Source organism: Brettanomyces nanus, chromosome 2, assembly GCF_011074865.1.
Source record: "Brettanomyces nanus chromosome 2, complete sequence".
Lineage (NCBI taxonomy): Eukaryota > Fungi > Ascomycota > Pichiomycetes > Pichiales > Pichiaceae > Brettanomyces > Brettanomyces nanus.
This window is the reverse complement of record NC_052375.1, coordinates 316865-334083: the sequence shown is the minus strand read 5'-3', so window position 1 is coordinate 334083 and position 17219 is coordinate 316865. Positions and strand designations below refer to the sequence as shown.

The 17219-nt window shown below is 43.4% G+C and overlaps 11 protein-coding genes across 11 annotated transcripts; 8 read left to right on the top strand and 3 right to left on the bottom strand.

The window, feature by feature from the left end:
* Nucleotides 1-44: 44 nt before the first annotated feature.
* On the top strand, nucleotides 45-641 carry FOA43_002129 (uncharacterized protein; the record flags this gene model as incomplete). Its single annotated transcript, XM_038922432.1, has 1 exon — nucleotides 45-641. The coding sequence occupies one exon, from the start codon at nucleotides 45-47 to the stop codon at nucleotides 639-641; it is 597 nt and encodes a 198-aa protein (XP_038778360.1).
* A 160-nt stretch (nucleotides 642-801) lies between these two features.
* FOA43_002128 (uncharacterized protein) lies at nucleotides 802-2598 on the top strand (the record flags this gene model as incomplete). Its single annotated transcript, XM_038922431.1, has 1 exon — nucleotides 802-2598. The coding sequence occupies one exon, from the start codon at nucleotides 802-804 to the stop codon at nucleotides 2596-2598; it is 1797 nt and encodes a 598-aa protein (XP_038778359.1).
* Nucleotides 2599-2713: 115 nt separating this feature from the next.
* Nucleotides 2714-3157, top strand: FOA43_002127 (uncharacterized protein; the record flags this gene model as incomplete). Its single annotated transcript, XM_038922430.1, has 1 exon — nucleotides 2714-3157. One exon carries the CDS (start codon nucleotides 2714-2716, stop codon nucleotides 3155-3157), a length of 444 nt encoding a protein of 147 aa, XP_038778358.1.
* Nucleotides 3158-3730: 573 nt separating this feature from the next.
* On the top strand, nucleotides 3731-6241 carry FOA43_002126 (uncharacterized protein; the record flags this gene model as incomplete). The annotated part of the gene is made up of 2 exons (XM_038922429.1): nucleotides 3731-3734; nucleotides 4293-6241. 2 exons carry the CDS (start codon nucleotides 3731-3733, stop codon nucleotides 6239-6241), a joined length of 1953 nt encoding a protein of 650 aa, XP_038778357.1.
* A 172-nt stretch (nucleotides 6242-6413) lies between these two features.
* Nucleotides 6414-8417, top strand: FOA43_002125 (uncharacterized protein; the record flags this gene model as incomplete). The annotated part of the gene is made up of 1 exon (XM_038922428.1): nucleotides 6414-8417. The coding sequence occupies one exon, from the start codon at nucleotides 6414-6416 to the stop codon at nucleotides 8415-8417; it is 2004 nt and encodes a 667-aa protein (XP_038778356.1).
* Nucleotide 8418: 1 nt separating this feature from the next.
* Nucleotides 8419-11843, bottom strand: FOA43_002124 (uncharacterized protein; the record flags this gene model as incomplete). Its single annotated transcript, XM_038922427.1, has 2 exons — nucleotides 8419-11567; nucleotides 11837-11843. 2 exons carry the CDS (start codon nucleotides 11841-11843, stop codon nucleotides 8419-8421), a joined length of 3156 nt encoding a protein of 1051 aa, XP_038778355.1.
* A 45-nt stretch (nucleotides 11844-11888) lies between these two features.
* On the bottom strand, nucleotides 11889-12869 carry SUI2 (eukaryotic translation initiation factor 2 subunit alpha; the record flags this gene model as incomplete). The annotated part of the gene is made up of 1 exon (XM_038922426.1): nucleotides 11889-12869. The coding sequence occupies one exon, from the start codon at nucleotides 12867-12869 to the stop codon at nucleotides 11889-11891; it is 981 nt and encodes a 326-aa protein (XP_038778354.1).
* A 219-nt stretch (nucleotides 12870-13088) lies between these two features.
* Nucleotides 13089-13712, bottom strand: FOA43_002122 (uncharacterized protein; the record flags this gene model as incomplete). The annotated part of the gene is made up of 1 exon (XM_038922425.1): nucleotides 13089-13712. The coding sequence occupies one exon, from the start codon at nucleotides 13710-13712 to the stop codon at nucleotides 13089-13091; it is 624 nt and encodes a 207-aa protein (XP_038778353.1).
* Nucleotides 13713-13929: 217 nt separating this feature from the next.
* Nucleotides 13930-14538, top strand: FOA43_002121 (uncharacterized protein; the record flags this gene model as incomplete). Its single annotated transcript, XM_038922424.1, has 1 exon — nucleotides 13930-14538. The coding sequence occupies one exon, from the start codon at nucleotides 13930-13932 to the stop codon at nucleotides 14536-14538; it is 609 nt and encodes a 202-aa protein (XP_038778352.1).
* A 144-nt stretch (nucleotides 14539-14682) lies between these two features.
* MAS1 (Mitochondrial-processing peptidase subunit beta) lies at nucleotides 14683-16083 on the top strand (the record flags this gene model as incomplete). The annotated part of the gene is made up of 1 exon (XM_038922423.1): nucleotides 14683-16083. The coding sequence occupies one exon, from the start codon at nucleotides 14683-14685 to the stop codon at nucleotides 16081-16083; it is 1401 nt and encodes a 466-aa protein (XP_038778351.1).
* Nucleotides 16084-16267: 184 nt separating this feature from the next.
* On the top strand, nucleotides 16268-17188 carry SEC14 (cytosolic factor, phosphatidylinositol/phosphatidylcholine transfer protein; the record flags this gene model as incomplete). Its single annotated transcript, XM_038922422.1, has 1 exon — nucleotides 16268-17188. One exon carries the CDS (start codon nucleotides 16268-16270, stop codon nucleotides 17186-17188), a length of 921 nt encoding a protein of 306 aa, XP_038778350.1.
* Nucleotides 17189-17219: the final 31 nt, after the last annotated feature.

Below are 17219 nucleotides of genomic sequence, written 5' to 3'. Positions count from 1 at the left end.
TTAACGATAGACTTTTTCCAAATCTCATCATCACTTTACTCATTATGCATTTTCAAAGCAAGTCACTATACGGAGGAGCCATTACGGTTGATTTACCAGAAGGGTTGATTGATGCATCAACGTTCCGTCAAATCCCGGATACTCAAGAGGTGTATGTATGCCATGACTCGAAAGTTTTGAGCAAGAACGATGCCATTATCATCGATCTAATGGAAAGAGTTGATTGTAGCGATGATAGTGCGATTGACTCTCATCTTAGGGAAGTCTGCAAATTGAATGACGCTGATCAGAATGACAGCATTATTTTAGAGCAAGATAGGAATGCCCATGCCAGGAATTTCCCGGAGGATTATTGTGGATGGATTGTTTCCGGGGAACAGGCAAAGAAATGGGGACGGGATGAGACGCCATTAGTTTTAATTTTGGCACTTATAAGACTTAAGAATGTGGGAACAGACCTACTAGTGAGCTACAACATCCCATTCGATGAAAAGAGCGAGATTGAAGACCTTAAGGAGGTTTTGAGCGGAGAAAGTTTGGCAGGAAATCTAGCTCTCAGGAGAATCAATGTGGCGAAAGAGGTCGTAATCAGGATCCTGGACACCCTTAAGGTGCAAGACTGGAAGCTATTTAAGAACTAGTATAGGTAGTTAAGCTAACTCAAGGAAGAAGCTTCAAGTAGTATCGACGCGTCGAATCGTCGATTTTGCAATGGGCAGTATGCGATTGAGGCTATGCTGCTTGATTTAGTTTTGATTTGATTATATCCTTTGTCTGTTCTTGTTGCTAGGTTGCTCTACAATGAGCCTTACACTTGCTGGATTACTGTTGTTCTCGCTAATAGCTGCTGTTTTGGGCATCCCCATTGATGAAGGCTCACAGTACTTAGTTAAAGGCCTTCCTGGTATATCGAATATACCCGAGTCTCTTATTCCTACTATGCACGCAGGCCAATTGGACCTTTCCTCTGAAAACAACACGGGGCTCTTTTTTTGGAGGTTCAGTAAAGAGGAAACGGCTCCTACGGATAGTTTGGTTATTTGGCTTAATGGAGGACCGGGATGTTCGTCTATGGATGGTGCCATGATGGAGATAGGTCCATTTAGACCCGATTCCAAGGACAGTTCGAAGTTGGCTTATAACAACGGAACGTGGCTTGACTCTGCAGACTTATTATTTATTGATCAGCCTATTGGAACGGGATTTGCGTATACAGAGGTCAATTTTGACACGGAGTTAACTGAGGCTTCGCAGCATATAGTGGAATTTTTGAAGGAGTACCTACGTCTATTCCCTGGAGATGCCACCAGGAAGGTGTGGATTGCAGGGGAATCTTATGCGGGTCAATACATTCCATATTTTGCAGATGCCATATTAAAGGAAGTAAAGAAAGATGGTGGGTTTAAGATGAATATCCAAGGTTTACTCATTGGAAATGGATGGATCGAGCCGGATATTCAATCTCTTTCATACGTCCCATTTGCCATGCAGCACAATTTGATAGATAGTACGAATCCTTTGATGGCACGTCTTCTTTCACAGCATGAAAGGTGTCAGAATGCCATTAACGATCCACAAAACGACGAGTTTGAAAAGACACAATGCGATAAAGTGCTCGACGTATTCACCAGAGCCACTAGAGTGGCCAAAAACCAGCAGGATAGGGGTACTTGCTACAACGTCTACGATTACAGAAAACAAGATAGCTATCCGGCATGTGGAAGTAACTGGCCGGAGATTCTACCGTCTACACAGAATTATTTAAACTTGGAACAAGTCCATAAATCACTCAACTTGAAGCACGAAAAGGAATGGACAGAATGTAACAACCGGGTTTCTTCACTTTTTTCGCCAAAGAAATCCGCCAAAGCGTTTGATTTACTCCCCAATCTCCTTACGGAGGTTCCAGTGATGCTTTTCAATGGAGACAAGGACATCATATGCAATTATATGGGTACAGAGATGATGATAGAGAAACTCGATATAGGAGGAGGCCAAATGGGCTTTTCCAACGAATCCGAGACTTGGGATTGGACGTACAGCGGGAACTCTGTTGGTTCAGTGCGCAATGAAATGAACCTTACTTATGTGAGAGTCTATAACTCATCACATATGGTTCCGTACGATCTTCCTGAAGTATCACTAGGACTTTTGGATATAATGTACCAAGTGGTAGCTGGAAATAGCTACCACGAGGGAGTTATTGTGACACCAGTGCATGGAGTAGACATTGAGAACACGGCAGTTGAATCATCAGCCACCAGTCATACGCTTTTGGAGGTGGGTATAGTGATATTTGCAATAGCGGATATCTACTTCATCTACATATACTTTGCAGGACAGAGGCCACCTAAGTCATCACTAATAAAGTCAACGGGTTCAAAAAAGACCAAGAAGAAGAGAGTTCACTGGTCAGATGGATCGGAAGAAAGTACAAGATCTTCCGAGGACTTTGCGGATAAACCGGATGAGAATAGAAGTATGTTAAGTAGTATATTGACAAGATTAGGGTATGGAGAAAGAAGATATGAGGATTTAGATGGAGACATTGAAATGGGAGATATTGAGGAAATGGTTAGTGATGAAGACGTCAAGTAATTAGGTAGATTAATAGATTTAAAATTCGCGACTATATAAATGACCAAGGAAGGGCCCTACGTAGGCTTAGGCTCGCGAGTTAGTGCTTGTTTAAGAAAGCAATAAAGAAAGCAAGATGGATCCAATTACCAAAACGTTATTGAAAAAGTCGTTGATTTGGGGAGGAGGAATAATTGGATTAGGAGTTGTTTTATTCAAGTTTACTACGCCAAGTCCGGAACAGATGCTTGCCCAGATGTCACCCGAGCTAAGGGCGGATGTTGAGAAGAATCGAGAGCTTCGAATGAAAGAGCAAGAAGAGTTGATTAAAGTAGTTAAAAGGACGTCAGCTTCGAACGATCCGATCTGGAAGACTGGCGATATTCAGTCTCCTTGGGACCCGGATTTTAAGAAGACTTCGGAGTCGATGTTGGTAAAGAAGCAAGCTATAGAGAAGGCCAGAGCGGAAGAGAAGACTAAGCTTGAACTAGAAAGCATGAAGGAGGAAGCGAAGAGGAGGGAGGGGATGGAGAAGGAGGGGATGAAGAAGGCGAGTGGTGGTAGCAAGTGGTGGTGGTAGGATGGTGGTAGCACCTGGGGTCACTTTGTAGCCCACCTGGTGAAGAAATTACCTGTTGAAGCGCCAAACAGTGCAGTGGCAGAAGTGGACTCCTCCTGGTTATTGGCCGAGTCAATAGCCGCCACTATCTTATTTATATTCGTATCTATTACCATTCCACCCTGTACTATCTCCTCTAAAGCAGCCTGTAGGACCTGCCAATGGAACACCAAGTCCAATTCGCAGACATTTTTGAAACAACGGTTCAAGACCTGTACGAAGACCTGAACTAGGTCCAATATACCCAACTCAGATTCCTGCTGGTCCACTATAAAGACGAAATAGAGAGTCGCATAGCGTCTGTAGATGACTCTGATTTCCTCGTAGTCTTCAAGAAGTGGTGGAGGGGTAACGAACGAGCACTGAGAGTCGGATCGCTTGATCACTAATTGGAACACCTGCTGTAAAAGTAACTGTTGGGTCCGAATGTCCACCGGGGTGTAGAAACGAGTTAGGCGGGCAATTCCGTTTTGGTTGAAGATTAGGACTGCGTGGATCATTGAGGTGCTTACCAGCAAGCAAGTGAGCAAGCAAATGAGTGCTCATAGTTGAAGTAAGTGAAGTGGGGGGAAAGCTACCGGGTAGGACAATCTACCGGCAGATCCGCGAACTCTGGATCTCCAAGCTTACCGGGGTCTCCAGGCTTACTGGGATCTCCGAGCTTACCGGGATCCCCAGGCTTACCTTAATCCCCAAGCTTACCGGGATCCCCAAGTTTATTCGATTTTAAACTAAGTAGGGCCTTGGTTGAACCTAGTCTAAGTAGAAGGTAGAGCAAAAGTTAGGTAATTGTGCTATCGGCCCAGCACCTGCCCAGCACCTGCCTCTCAGCCTCCTACCCAACGAATCCCCCCCGTAGCCCCAGCCCCCTTAACCCCTGGCAAGCCGTACCGTCTGCTTCCTTCACTACGTCATACTGAAATATTTCGGGCTCGTTTATATTCTGCTATTTATACTTATCTTATCCTGTTCGCCTTCTTTTGACTTCCTTATTTTTCAATTCCTTCTTCAATGCCCTTTCTGAGTCTTTTTAAAAGACACCCTGGTCTGAAGAAGTCGTCTCATTCATCATCTTTGAGTTCGTCTAATTCTTCAGCTCCAAAAGAAGCGTTGAGTTCTTCGAATCCAGCTTCGCCTATTCCTCTGAGCGATTCTTATGGTCGTCCTAGAAACTTCTCTTCAGCTTCCCATGGCTCTACTCAGCGTACTGTTAGTGGTTCTTTGAAAAGTATAATTCGGGCGACCAGCACCGGTGGTGCCCAATCAAGAAACTCCCCCATCACCACCGTTGTTCCTGATGAATTGATGCCCATAGTTACTCTTATCCATGCTCAGCAGTCTCGCTGCTATTTTGAGGCCAGCGTCAGAGTCCCTGCAGATGATGCTGACAGTTCTACTGCTGAAATCTCTGTACAATCTACCTCTACTATCATCTGGCGTCCTGCCTTGATCAAACTTATTGGTACGGATCTAGCCATTTGGCCTCATCTGGGGGCTGCTGGCTCCGGTTCCCCAAGAATGACCGGCTTCACTGGCCTTGGTTCCCCTAGAACTACTGGCTTCACTGGCATTGCTTCTCCCAGAACAACCGATTCCACTGGTTCCACCAATTCCGCTGGCTACGCCGGCTCTACTGGCTCTACTGGCTCCACCGACTCCACGCAACCCATAATCATCAACATCTCGGACTCGGAACTCGAATTCTTCCGTAGTAAAACCTTTTTTGACCTCAAAATCAAAATCACCAATGAAAAATCGTACTTTATACGCACAGAAACAGATGAAGATCTAGATTACCTCTTTGCAGGCTTGTTGTTATCACAATGCGAGTTCAAGCAGTTGCAGGAAAGCTTCACTGGTGCTCTTCTCTCCTCGAAAGCCGTTAATTTCTCCGATATTAGGACTCTTCTTGACCCCAACAACCAGCATTCTCATGAAGAGTGGTGCATTCTGAGATTCCCCTTTATCAATGACAAATGGGTTCGTTGTTACGTAGTGACCATTCCTCCTTCTCATCTTTCTAATAAGATTAAAAGAGGTGGTAAGAAAAATGCAGATGGATCCATTAGGACGGGTAAAGTTGAGATTTATATCTCTTCTAATACGTCCAAGAAGAATCTTCTAGCGTCCGTCACAAATGGAAGGTCCTGCTATTCGCTGTATCCAGAGAGTCCGGAATATATCGATAACAATGCGCTCATCAGAATTTGGGGGGATTGTTATATCAACCATCAGTTGCTACAGAAGATCATCAACGAGAACACAGATAATGAAGTAGTTAGATCAACTAGTAAATCACTTTCAAAGAGATTATCATCGAGTTCGCTAAGACATTCGAGAAACAGTTCTTGGGCTAAACCTAGAGAGAGTTCATTCAGCCTATCTCATCGTCATACAGATTCGGGAGTGTCGCTGGCGTCCTCCCACTCTGAGGCAGGATTTGCGAAGCGGCCACAGAAGATGAAGAATTTGAATATTCTTCAAACAAAGCTTTGCTATCTGATCCCAGAGACCCACGGATCTGTCTCACCTTGTGAGACGATGATTAGATCACTTATTCCAATCATGAATGCATTCCATTTATATGGGAGACCCGAGAAATTCTCAGCCAGTAGAGAAGAGAGCAACTCTCTATTATTTGGATTTCCGCAACTTCCGCATACTCAGTATTTGGACATGCAGAATGCTTATGATCTTGTATCGTTGAACATTAAGAACTCTATGGAACAGCACTGGTCCTCGTACGAATGGGTTGAAGTGTTCAAAGAGATGGTTCATGTGAAGATGTCCAAGGGATGGAATGGTACTGGTTCGATAGTCGAGACGTTCAGAGATGGATTACTCTACGACAGAAACCAGCTCATGTCTCCAGACTATCTCGAGTACGATCCGGTCGATGACTTTGGCGATAATAGTAACACTAACAGTAGTTCTATCGTTACAGAGTCTCCGCCAATGACGGACTCCATTGACGTGGAGGAAGGGAAAAGAGGCGTATCCGAAACAGCAGCAGCATTGGCATATAAGGAGTTTGTTAAAACGTAGTTAATGTATGATAGTTTAGATAGAGACGTAGGGGGGGGGGGGGGGGAAATTCCACGGGGTACGGCGATCGCAGTTTCTTCGCGGTAGACCTGCAGCCATGTCACCTCAAGCACGGCTCTTCTCATCTCTTCTCTTGACTCTCTTCTCTTGACTCTCTTCTCACCTCTCAACCATGGGCGACTCAAAACTCTACACGAGAGTCAAAGCATCAGACATACTCACAGAGCTCAACAATTATGAGAAAAAACCAAAGTCCTCGGTCTATCGTAAAACCATACTTAAGAAGATCATCATCAACATGTCTGTTGGTGATAACGAGGTTATTATGTTGATCAGTCAAGTAACCAAGATCCTCAGCGACCTTGGTCCAACTGATAGTGAAATCAAGCAGCTGTGCTATTTCTATCTTACCAATTATTGGAGACATAAACAGGAGGAGACTTTGCACGCTTTACCGTTCATTGTGAACGACTATGAGACAAACAAAAAGACCTCTGACAACGACACATGTCTAGCAATTCGTACAATGGCATCAATTCACATTGCCAACTATCTCAATAGTCTTGTCCCCATTCTAGAGGAGTCTTTACAGCGCGAAATAAGCGGGAAAATACGCAAAACAGCAGCTTATGCCGTTGCCGAGATCTTTAATGTAAATGAAAAGCGGGACCCGGAATCAAACCGCCGTCTTCTGATGTTGTTGAACGATATGTTGGCCGAGGAAGACGATGCGAGTGTTGTATCTGCTGCTTTGAGTGCCTTGAGAGAAATTACTGACAAATCTGATACTCTTAAACTTAGCATCGACTCTAATCATGCTGTTAAATTGGCCAATAGCCTCACCGGTTGCGGCGAATGGTCACAGGTATCGATCCTCAGCTCTCTATTGTCGTTTATTTCGCAGGATCTAAAGACGGCGGCTCATCTCATTGATACCGTGCTACCTTATTTGCAATCAGAGAACTCATCCATCGTTCTGAACGCTCTCAAAGTGGTAGTCTATCTTTCTCACTACGTAGACAACGTTTTAGACGTTTTCCCAGTGCTTCCCCAATCCATATCTGGTGCCGTAGCAAATTTGTTGCTGAAACCTGCCGAAATCCAGTTCTTGGCTATGAGAAACGTCATTCTCTTACTATTGGACAAACCGGCTCTAATGGACTTGGATATACGAATGTTCTTTTGCCAATACGATGACTTACTCTATATTAAGGACACAAAGTTAGAGATAATCTTTCTTCTGGCTTGCCAGGAAAATATGGACATGGTTCTTGCTGAATTGCAGGAGTATGCATTAGAAATTGACGTACAAATGGTGAGAAAGTCCATCAGGGCTATAGGAAACTTGGCCGTGAAAATAGATGCCACCAGTGACAAGTGCGTCTCTGTTTTGGCCGATTTGATTTCCAATTCGATTCCGTATGTTGTCGAAGAGGTGGCCATTGTAGCCAGAGACATACTACGGAAGTACCCAGGAAAGTTCGACCATTTGACTCATCTTCTTGTCGATAGGGTTGATCTTATTACTGAACCGGAATCAAAGACTTCAATTATATGGATCCTTGGTGAATATAGTTCGTCTATCTCTGACTCCATCTATCTACTCAAGAAGTATGCTGCAAATATGCTCGAAGAACCTACGGAGACTCAGCTTGCCTTGCTAACTGCAATTATAAAAGCCCATGTTTGTCAGCCTTACAACAAGGAATTACAGGGATTGGTTGAAAATACTTTGAAAGACGTTACTCAGAATACTAACCATCCGGATCTTCGTGAAAGAGCTTATTTTTATTGGAGACTTCTCTCGGCAAAGCTACCCAACGCCATCGATATTATCAAACCAAGACTTCTCAAGCTCAACACTGAGACAGATGCATTATCGCCGGATGTCTGTGAAGAACTCAACCTTTGTATTGGTACGTTAGCATCTATTTATCTAAGACCAGTTTCACAGGTGTTCAGACACGTGAAACCGGACAGACTAGTTGATTCACCTGCATTGGTACATCAAGATTTGAAAAGTCCTCAAGTTCGTGCCAAAGTCAGACGATCCACCATTAGATCGAGGTCATCTACTACAACTTCGCAGCAGTTAGGAAACCCCAGTATCAACCGAAGTAGATCCAGTAGTTTTAAACTTGACGAAATTGTCAAGAAGCTTTCATTAAAGAAGTGACTTATACGTGATCCTGATCTTCTCTTTTGACAATTATCTCATCGTCATCTTTCTCTTGTTTCACTTCTTGTCTTGCTTCCCTCACGCTACTACTCATATACACCACCTCTTCTTCCTTTGGTAACGGCATTAGCGGCTTTTCAGCCTTACGAACGTCTATGATCTCCAAATCAGATGCAAACTTTACCATACCAAACTCCTTTGCAGGACGAATAGTTTCAATGGTAATCTCAGGCATATTCTGCTCTGGACCATTAGGTAAAGAGTTCAAATCGATTTTCTTCCCAAGAATCACTGCCACAATTATGATAGCAGCATATTTGGACAATACCAACGAGTTCTCTTTGCAATTTGCAGCAGCGCAGCATTTGGGGCATCCCCATTCGCAGTCACACTCCAACAAAGTCTTGAGTGCCTGTTCAATAATGATATCGATGTTATCAAAAGCCTTCGTACTCAAACCAGATCCAAACTGACCTCCTTTGCTATCGAAAATGATCAATCTGGCTGGTCTTTTCCGGCTGCTCTCTCTGTGACCAAACTCCTTTTCTGGAGCTTTGCATTCCGTTCGAATCTCGTCCAAGCCAGACAATATAAATAGGGGAAGCATGTTGATGATGGCATGCTGTGCAGCGTGGATGCCTCCAGGTGCACTTAATCCCTTGATATGTATATACTCTAAAGCTTTATCAGGAATATCGATCCAAAGTCCCTTTGCTTTAAATTTAACTGGAGGATTGTGCACCTCCACTGCGTCCAAGATCTGATTTCTTCGACCCATCTTGAAATATCCAAACACTATCATCGTCGTCTGTACAGTGCCAAAGTAGATTGGGACGTCACTTTTGCTTAAAGATCGGATCTTGTCTATCTCTAACGGATCGACGTTCGTAAAGTCTCTTTGAGAGGTGGTCCAATCAACGTTCACCCTCTCCACTTTGGCGTATCTTTCGTCAGGGTTGAAGTCCCTTATCAAATAAGGGAGACCCTGGTGAATGAAGATACCTCCATCGTATAATGTATATGTACTTCTAGATGCCTCTACTTCTTCAATTACTACATCTCTTCCATTCGTAACATCAACCACAGCAAAGCTATCTTCCTCGATGGCTCTAATAGACACTTTGGAAGACGGCCAGGGAAGATACCTGGGATTACAGTGGTAACGATTATCAGACGGATCAAATACAAATCTTTTTTCCACCACGTCCTTTAGCTTCTTATAGTCACAGAAAAATGGCTCCTCCAACTGAAGATCTTTGGCAAGAGGAATCTCATATGCAGCACATTGAAGGTGGCCCTCTAAGACGAGGATATTCTCGAAATCAAGAGCCAATTCTGGATACTCGGTTTTGACCAACTCTCTAGGATGTGACATATAGTACTGACTAACGGGGTCATCCGAGGAGACAAGCAACGTGAGAGAATCCTTGTTTCTTCTACCGGCACGACCACTTTGCTGGTGGAAGTTGGCTATACTAATGGGGAAGCCACACATGACGACTGCGTCCAAAGAACCGATATCTATACCTAATTCCAACGCATTGGTAGACACTATAGCCTTCAAGTTACCGTGGAACATCTGTTGCTCGATTTTACGTCGATCAGAAGCAGAATAACCTCCTCTGTAACTCATAACCTGACCTAGTAGCTCCATTTGGTCTTTATTCTTCAACAAATGACGGATTTCCTTCATTACAAGCTCGACAGTGCGTCTAACAACGCAGAAAACGATCGTTCGAACATTGTTCTTGATCATTTCAATGACTATTCGAGCGGATTCTCCAATGAAATTCACTCTTCCTGTCATAGGATCACCAGCATCGATTAGTGGAGGATTCCACGCAACAAGATGCTTACCACCAGAAGGAGATCCATCTTGACTGACATGATATATGTCTTCAAAGGGGACACCAAATATATTGTGCATATGAGACACGGGATCTTTCAATGTTGCAGAACAGGAAATGAAATGAAGATCAGTATTTCCAAAGAGAGAGCAGATTCTACATAAACGTCTCATAATGAGCGCCACATGAGAACCGAACAAGGCCTTGTACATGTGCAACTCATCGATTACAACGTAACGGAGATTACGCAAGAATCTTTGCCAAAAATGATGGCTGGGAAGGATACTCATATGCAACATATCCGGGTTGGTAAAGATAATCGAAGCATTAGTCCGAACGAACTCTCTGTTTTTCTTTTCAGTGTCTCCATCGTAAGTCTCGACGACCAACTTGCTCATTTCCGGCATAGAGTTGAGTAGATCACGAAGAGATCGTTTCTGATCTTGGGCCAAAGCCTTTGTGGGGAAGATATACATGGCTGTGATGCAAGGATCACGTTCTATAGCATCTAGAACAGGAAGCTGATAGATCAAAGATTTACCAGACGAGGTAGACGTGGATACAATGACATTTTTACCACTGTGAATCATATTCATAGCTTCTGCTTGATGAGAGTAGAATTTCTCAATACCCTTTGATTGACTCAATGCCTCCATTAGTTTTGGACTGAGTGCAAAGTCCAAATCTCCATATTTGGCAGCTATAGGAGGAATAAAGAACTGACCATTGACGGGTATTTGGTCTCTATAGAACGTTGTGTGCCTCAACTTTGCAATAAGATTGCCTACAGAGGGTCTTTTGCCGGAATCATCGGCATCTGTACGACTCTCCATCTCCGCCATGGGATCGACAAATTCGGCTTTATGAGGAATATGCTGCTGAGCCATCTCAGTAAGCGTATCCCACGGATGATTCGGATGACCATCCAAGAACTTTTGTAAGGCAGAATCAAACTTTTCGTTACGGTAGACAATCAATTTTTTGATTGACTCAACAGAATACTGGGGGACTTTCATTTGAGTCTTGAAAGTGGTGGAAGTACGAGACTTGGTAAGATCTCCGTCTATAAACTCGAATATAAGTAGCTGTTTAAAGACTCGATCTTTTCCATCGTCATCTTTAAGCTCAAAAATATCGATGTCCTTTTGCTGAAATCCATCCTTCCAGGTGAAATGCTTATCTTCAAGTACCAACTGATTCTCATCAAAGTAGTCGAAGATTACATCATCAGGAATCAAGGCCTTGATTCTTGCCAAATCGATGGGCAGCAATTTGCGCTTGATGACCTTTTCTGGGGCTTCTTTGAGTAGATCGAAGGTGGTGATGACATGTTTTCTGGAGGAAAGAAAGGTGAAGTATGAATTTAGACGAAAGTGAATAGTTTCGAGTTCTTTAAACTGCGATGGCCAGGCTGTAGGGGGCTTGGAGGGGGGTTTGGCTGTAGAGGGGTTGGAGGGAGGCTCAGAGGCCTCGCTATAGGAACGCTTAGACATGGCCAAAAAGAAAAAGTGATCAAAGTGTTCAAAGTGTTCAAAGGCAAATTAAATAATCTCAATTTAGGAAGTAGACCTTTCATTATAACTACATTCTCCATTATATACATTATAGGAAAGTAAAAGAGCTACTCATCGTATTCAGCAGCAGCGGCGGCAGCAGCGGCAGCACCAGCAGCACCAGCACCGACACCAACACCAGCAATCTCAATCTCACTGTCGTCATCAGAATCCATAGTATTTTCCATTTCCTTCCTCTCCAAGAGAGCCTGTAATTCAGCATCTTCAGTAGCAGACACAGCTTTAGGAGCCATAGCCACGTCACACACCCCCCCGTACTTGGCGATGACCTCAGTGACCTTTTCAATAGATTTCTGAAGTTCTTGAACTCCCTGTTTCTTATCTAAACTCTGTGTAGTCATCACATAACGTGGAGCAGCCACCAACTTGATTTTGATCTTGTCGGTTTCAGTTGAAATGGCTTCTCCAGCTTTCAAGGCATCCTTTATAGCATCAATACCCTCGTAGGAAAAGCACGAAACGTCAATATCGGCCCTACATTTGATGGCCTGAGGAGTTAACCTTCTGGCAATGTTCTTCTTCAACTCCTCCAACACTTGGGTAGATGGTGGTGTAATGGTGTCGAATACAGATGGATTGGAGATGGACACTCTGAAAGCATCGAAAGCATGACCATACTCCTTGGCCAATGGCCAGGCAATACTCTTATAGAGATCCTCCAGCGGTATATCAAACTTTTCTGCACACCTTCTCAGAATCGAGTGAACAGCTTTAGACTTATTGTATCTCTCTTCACATTGAACAATCTCTTCGGCAGACACTCTTCTTTTGGAAAGATCAATATATCCCTTTTCTTTGTCCACTCTAAGAACCACGGCAACCTCATTTCTACCCACACGAATCAATTTTTGAATAGATCTGATACGTCTTCTGGAAAGTTCTGATAGTAAAACCATACCTTCAATATTGTCATACTCCAATAACTTCACATATGCACCCATTTCAGCGATTTGCTGAACATTCACCATTACCACCTCTTCCACCTCTGGGTACTTGTTTTCATAGAATCTGCAATGCGTAGTACTCATTATAGCTGGATAAAGACAAACGCAAGTTAAGTGAGTCAACTACAAATTATTATTTGTCTCTTAAAAATTTTTAGTTAGTCGAGAATTTTAGAGAGGGTGAAAAATTTAGGGCTGAGGGAGCGCTGAGAGCACTGAGAGAGCACCGACTGGAGCACCGACTGGAGCACCGACTGGAGCACAGAGAGCAGAGCAGAGCAGAGAGTGCACCAACTGCACCACCTAAACCATCTGCTTTCTAGATCCTTGGAAAAAGTATTTAACCACGAGAACCTGAAACACCGAAATCCCAACCATGAGCAGAAGATCAACTATAGAGAACCAGAAAATCCGATTTTCAGTAGACTTGACAGTTGACTGATTTCTATTGTTTCTGGTCTTATAGTAATTCAAGGAGCTCAACAACTGGTTGATCTTTTGTTCAATACTCTTGACACTTTCCTGCATTCCTTCAACTGCCGGGTTTTCCTTGGGAGCCTCCGGTAAAGAAGCCTTGAAATCATCATCCACTTTAACCTCAAAATCGACAATCTTCTCAGCAAATGTCGACATCTCATTACTGAGACAGAATTCGTACTCACCGATTTGATCCGCTGTGAAAATGTAGTCAGCATGAGTCAACTTATCTGCCTTGACAATGTTGGCACCATTGGGAGCTTTGATGTAGTAATTGATGTCGAATGAACCTCCTGCTTGAACTGCAAAGTAGTATCCAACATTGGAGTTCAGCTTAGTGTTGAAGATGTAGAAACACTGCTTCTCGTTTGGTTGTAATGCAAACGTCAAAGCTGTGGCATTGACCGTAGCAATCAGAAGGGAGATTACCGAAAAGATTGCGAAGAGCATGACGTGGGGGAAGAAGACAGACAAAAGAGAGTTAACAACAAGTAGTGAAAACGTGGAAATGGAGCGACAAGTACGCGTGCATTGGCAAAGTCAATCGACGCAAGTCAATCGACGCGAGCCAATCGACCCACCATCGATCAAATTTTTAACCAACGCGTTGTCATCAATCTACCTCCAAGGATGTCCTTGTGTTCTTCTTTCTTCTTCGTTCTTTGCCATGCATTTCTCCCTCATAACAGTGCTTTCTGTTTTGGTGTTGTCGCAGTTTACCGAGGCACATATCGCTTTGCTTCCTCCAAGAGGAAAAGAATGTTTTTATGAGGATCTAAAGGCCCAGGATGAGTTGGCAGTGACTTTTCAGGTTGGTGACCGTGATAGATCAGCCACGGAGCAATTGACCACTGATTTCTGGATTCAGGCTCCATCGGGAAGAATTCTTAGATCGATGAATGACCAATCACACGGTTCTTTCCAAATAAAGGCTGAGGAAAATGGTAAATACGTGTACTGTTTCTCCAATGAGGACTCATCTATGAAGACTAAGGACGTTTCTTTTAACGTTCATGGAGTTGTCTATGTTGACGTTAATGATAATTCCGGAGATAACTTGGAATCCAGTGCCAGAAAGTTGCTTGAGTTGGTCTATGACGTGAAGAATGAACAGAATTATATCGTTGTCCGTGAAAGAACCCATAGAAACACTGCTGAATCCACCAATGATAGGGTCAAGTACTGGTCTGTCTTCCAGTTGATTGTGGTGATTTTGAACTCGGTATTCCAGGTACTTTATCTCCAGCGATTCTTCGAAGTTAAGACTGCTGTTTAACCAACCCATGACATATATATTTGTTGTAACTGAGAAGTAATACAAAAAATTAAATCCACCAAAAAACTTGTTTGTTCACTTATTCGCCCTTCCTTCTTCTTCTTCTTCTTCTTCTTCTTCTTCTTTATATATTGACCTCTCTTCATGCTAAGACTCCTTGGACCATCTCTGAAGACAACGCTTTGCTTACGTAGGAATTTGGCTACGGCTGCAATTCCTACTACTAAGACTACCAAGCTACCGAATGGATTGACTGTGGCAACTGAAGAGATTCCGAATTCTTTGTCTGCCACTATAGGCGTTTGGATAGATGCAGGTTCACGTGCTGATGTAAGCGACAAAACCTCCGGAACGGCTCATTTTTTGGAGCATTTGGCGTTCAAAGGAACTACAAATAGGACTCAGTTGGGGCTGGAACTAGAGGTTGAAGATTGTGGATCTCATTTGAATGCTTATACGTCACGTGAGAACACCGTTTACTATGCGAAATCTCTTAAGGAGGATATTCCACGTGCTGTAGACATTTTATCTGACATTTTGACCCGGTCAAAGCTTGAGAAGTTGGCCATTGAGAGGGAAAGACCTGTGATTATTCGAGAAAGTGAAGAAGTCGACAAGATGTATGATGAAGTGATATTCGACAGACTTCATGAAGTTGTTTATAAAGAACAGCCACTTGGAAGAACGATTTTGGGCCCTATAAAGAACATCAAGTCGATTTCCCAACCTGATTTGAAGAACTATATTAAGACCAACTATAAAGGAGATCGTATGGTTCTCGTTGGAGTTGGTTGTGTTAATCATGACGATTTGGTAGAATTGGCAAAGAAAGATTTTGGACTTGTTCCTATCAGTGAAAAAGCCCTACCTTTGGGTACACCAAGAGGAGCTCTACCGAAATTTTGTGGTGGTGAAGTGAAGATTAACGAGAGATCACTTCCGAATACATATATTGCGCTCTGTGTGGAAGGCTGTGCATGGTCTTCTAAGGACTATTTCAAGGCTTTAGTTGCTCAAGCAATTGTAGGTAATTGGGATCGTGCCACAAACGCTTCGCCTACGCCATTAGCCAAGTCTGTAGCACAGGGAGTTCGTGGTAACCAAGATGAACCACTCTGTAACTCATTCATGTCATTTTCCACGTCATATTCGGACTCTGGATTATGGGGAGTCTACTTGGTGATTGATAAGAACACCAACTGTAAGCCTGTAATCGATCAAGTGTTGAAGGAATGGAAGAGATTACGTGAGGGGAGTATCAGCCAAGAGGAGATTGATACTGCTAAGGCACAATTGAAAGGATCGTTGCTTCTTTCTTTGGATGGCACTACTGCAGTTGCAGAAGATGTGGGAAGACAGTTGGTGACTACAGGAAGAAGACTATCCCCAGAAGAGACGTTTGAGATTGTTAACGATATCACTAAGGAAGATGTCGTTGGTTGGTGTAAGAAGTATCTTGAAGGAAGACCTACTGGAATGTCAGCGTTAGGAAGTGTGAAGAGTATACCAAGCTACGGGTATATTAGTGAAGGACTGAAAGCCTAGTCTTATATATAGTAATAGATTTTGAGAGATCTTAGATCTGCGTCGACGCATCTCGACCCGCGTCGATAGACGCACGATGAGCCCCAAAAAAAAAAAGTTGTGTTGGATTTCGGCGAAAGCAATGAAAATACTTGTCCTTTATTACAAACGATCTCCTTCTTCTGAGTGAACAATTTGTTTTGCAATGACGCTTACAAAGGAAGAAGAAACTCTTTGGAATTCGATTCCCCAAAAGGTGAAGCAGCCGGAACTCAATCAGACCGGATATCCGGGATACACAACGAAATCTGAGGAGTCTGCATTGGAACAGTTAAGGATGATTTTAGAGGCTGAAGGATACACCGAGCGGTTAGATGATTCGACTCTGTTGAGATTTTTGAGAGCCCGGAAGTTTGATGTGATGTTATCCAAGAAGATGTTTGTTGAGTGTGAGAAATGGAGACGAGAGTTCGGTACGAACACTATTTTGGACGATTTCAAGTATGTGGAGAAGCCCAAGGTGGCCAGGTTTTACCCACAGTATTACCACAAGACGGACAAAGATGGACGTCCATGTTACTATGAGGAGCTCGGTGCTGTGAACATTCCAGAAATGTACAAAATCACCAACCAGGACCGAATGTTAAAGAACCTTGTATTTGAATACGAGTCGTTTGCCAAGCACAGACTTACTGCATGCTCTCGTCAGGCCCATTTCTTGGTTGAGACTTCATGTACTGTGTTGGATTTAAAAGGAATCTCTGTTTCGTCCATCTACCAGGTTATTGGCTACGTTAGAGCTGCCTCTAACGTCGGCCAGAACTTCTATCCGGAGAGAATGGGTAGGTTCTACCTAATCAACGCTCCCTTTGGATTCCCTACTGCCTTCCGTATATTCAAGCCCTTTTTGGATCCTGTCACCATCTCGAAAATCTCTATTTTGGGTTCTGACTACCAAGCTGAGTTGCTAAAGCAGATTCCTGCAGAGAATTTACCTTCCAAGTTTGGTGGCAAGAGTGAAGTTAGTGACTCCGACGGTGGCCTCTATTTGAGTGACATAGGTCCTTGGAGAGACCCTAAATACATTGGCCCTGAAGGACCTGCTCCTCAGCCTATCATCCATTAGTTTTCTAGATATATACTTTGCTTACTCTTAG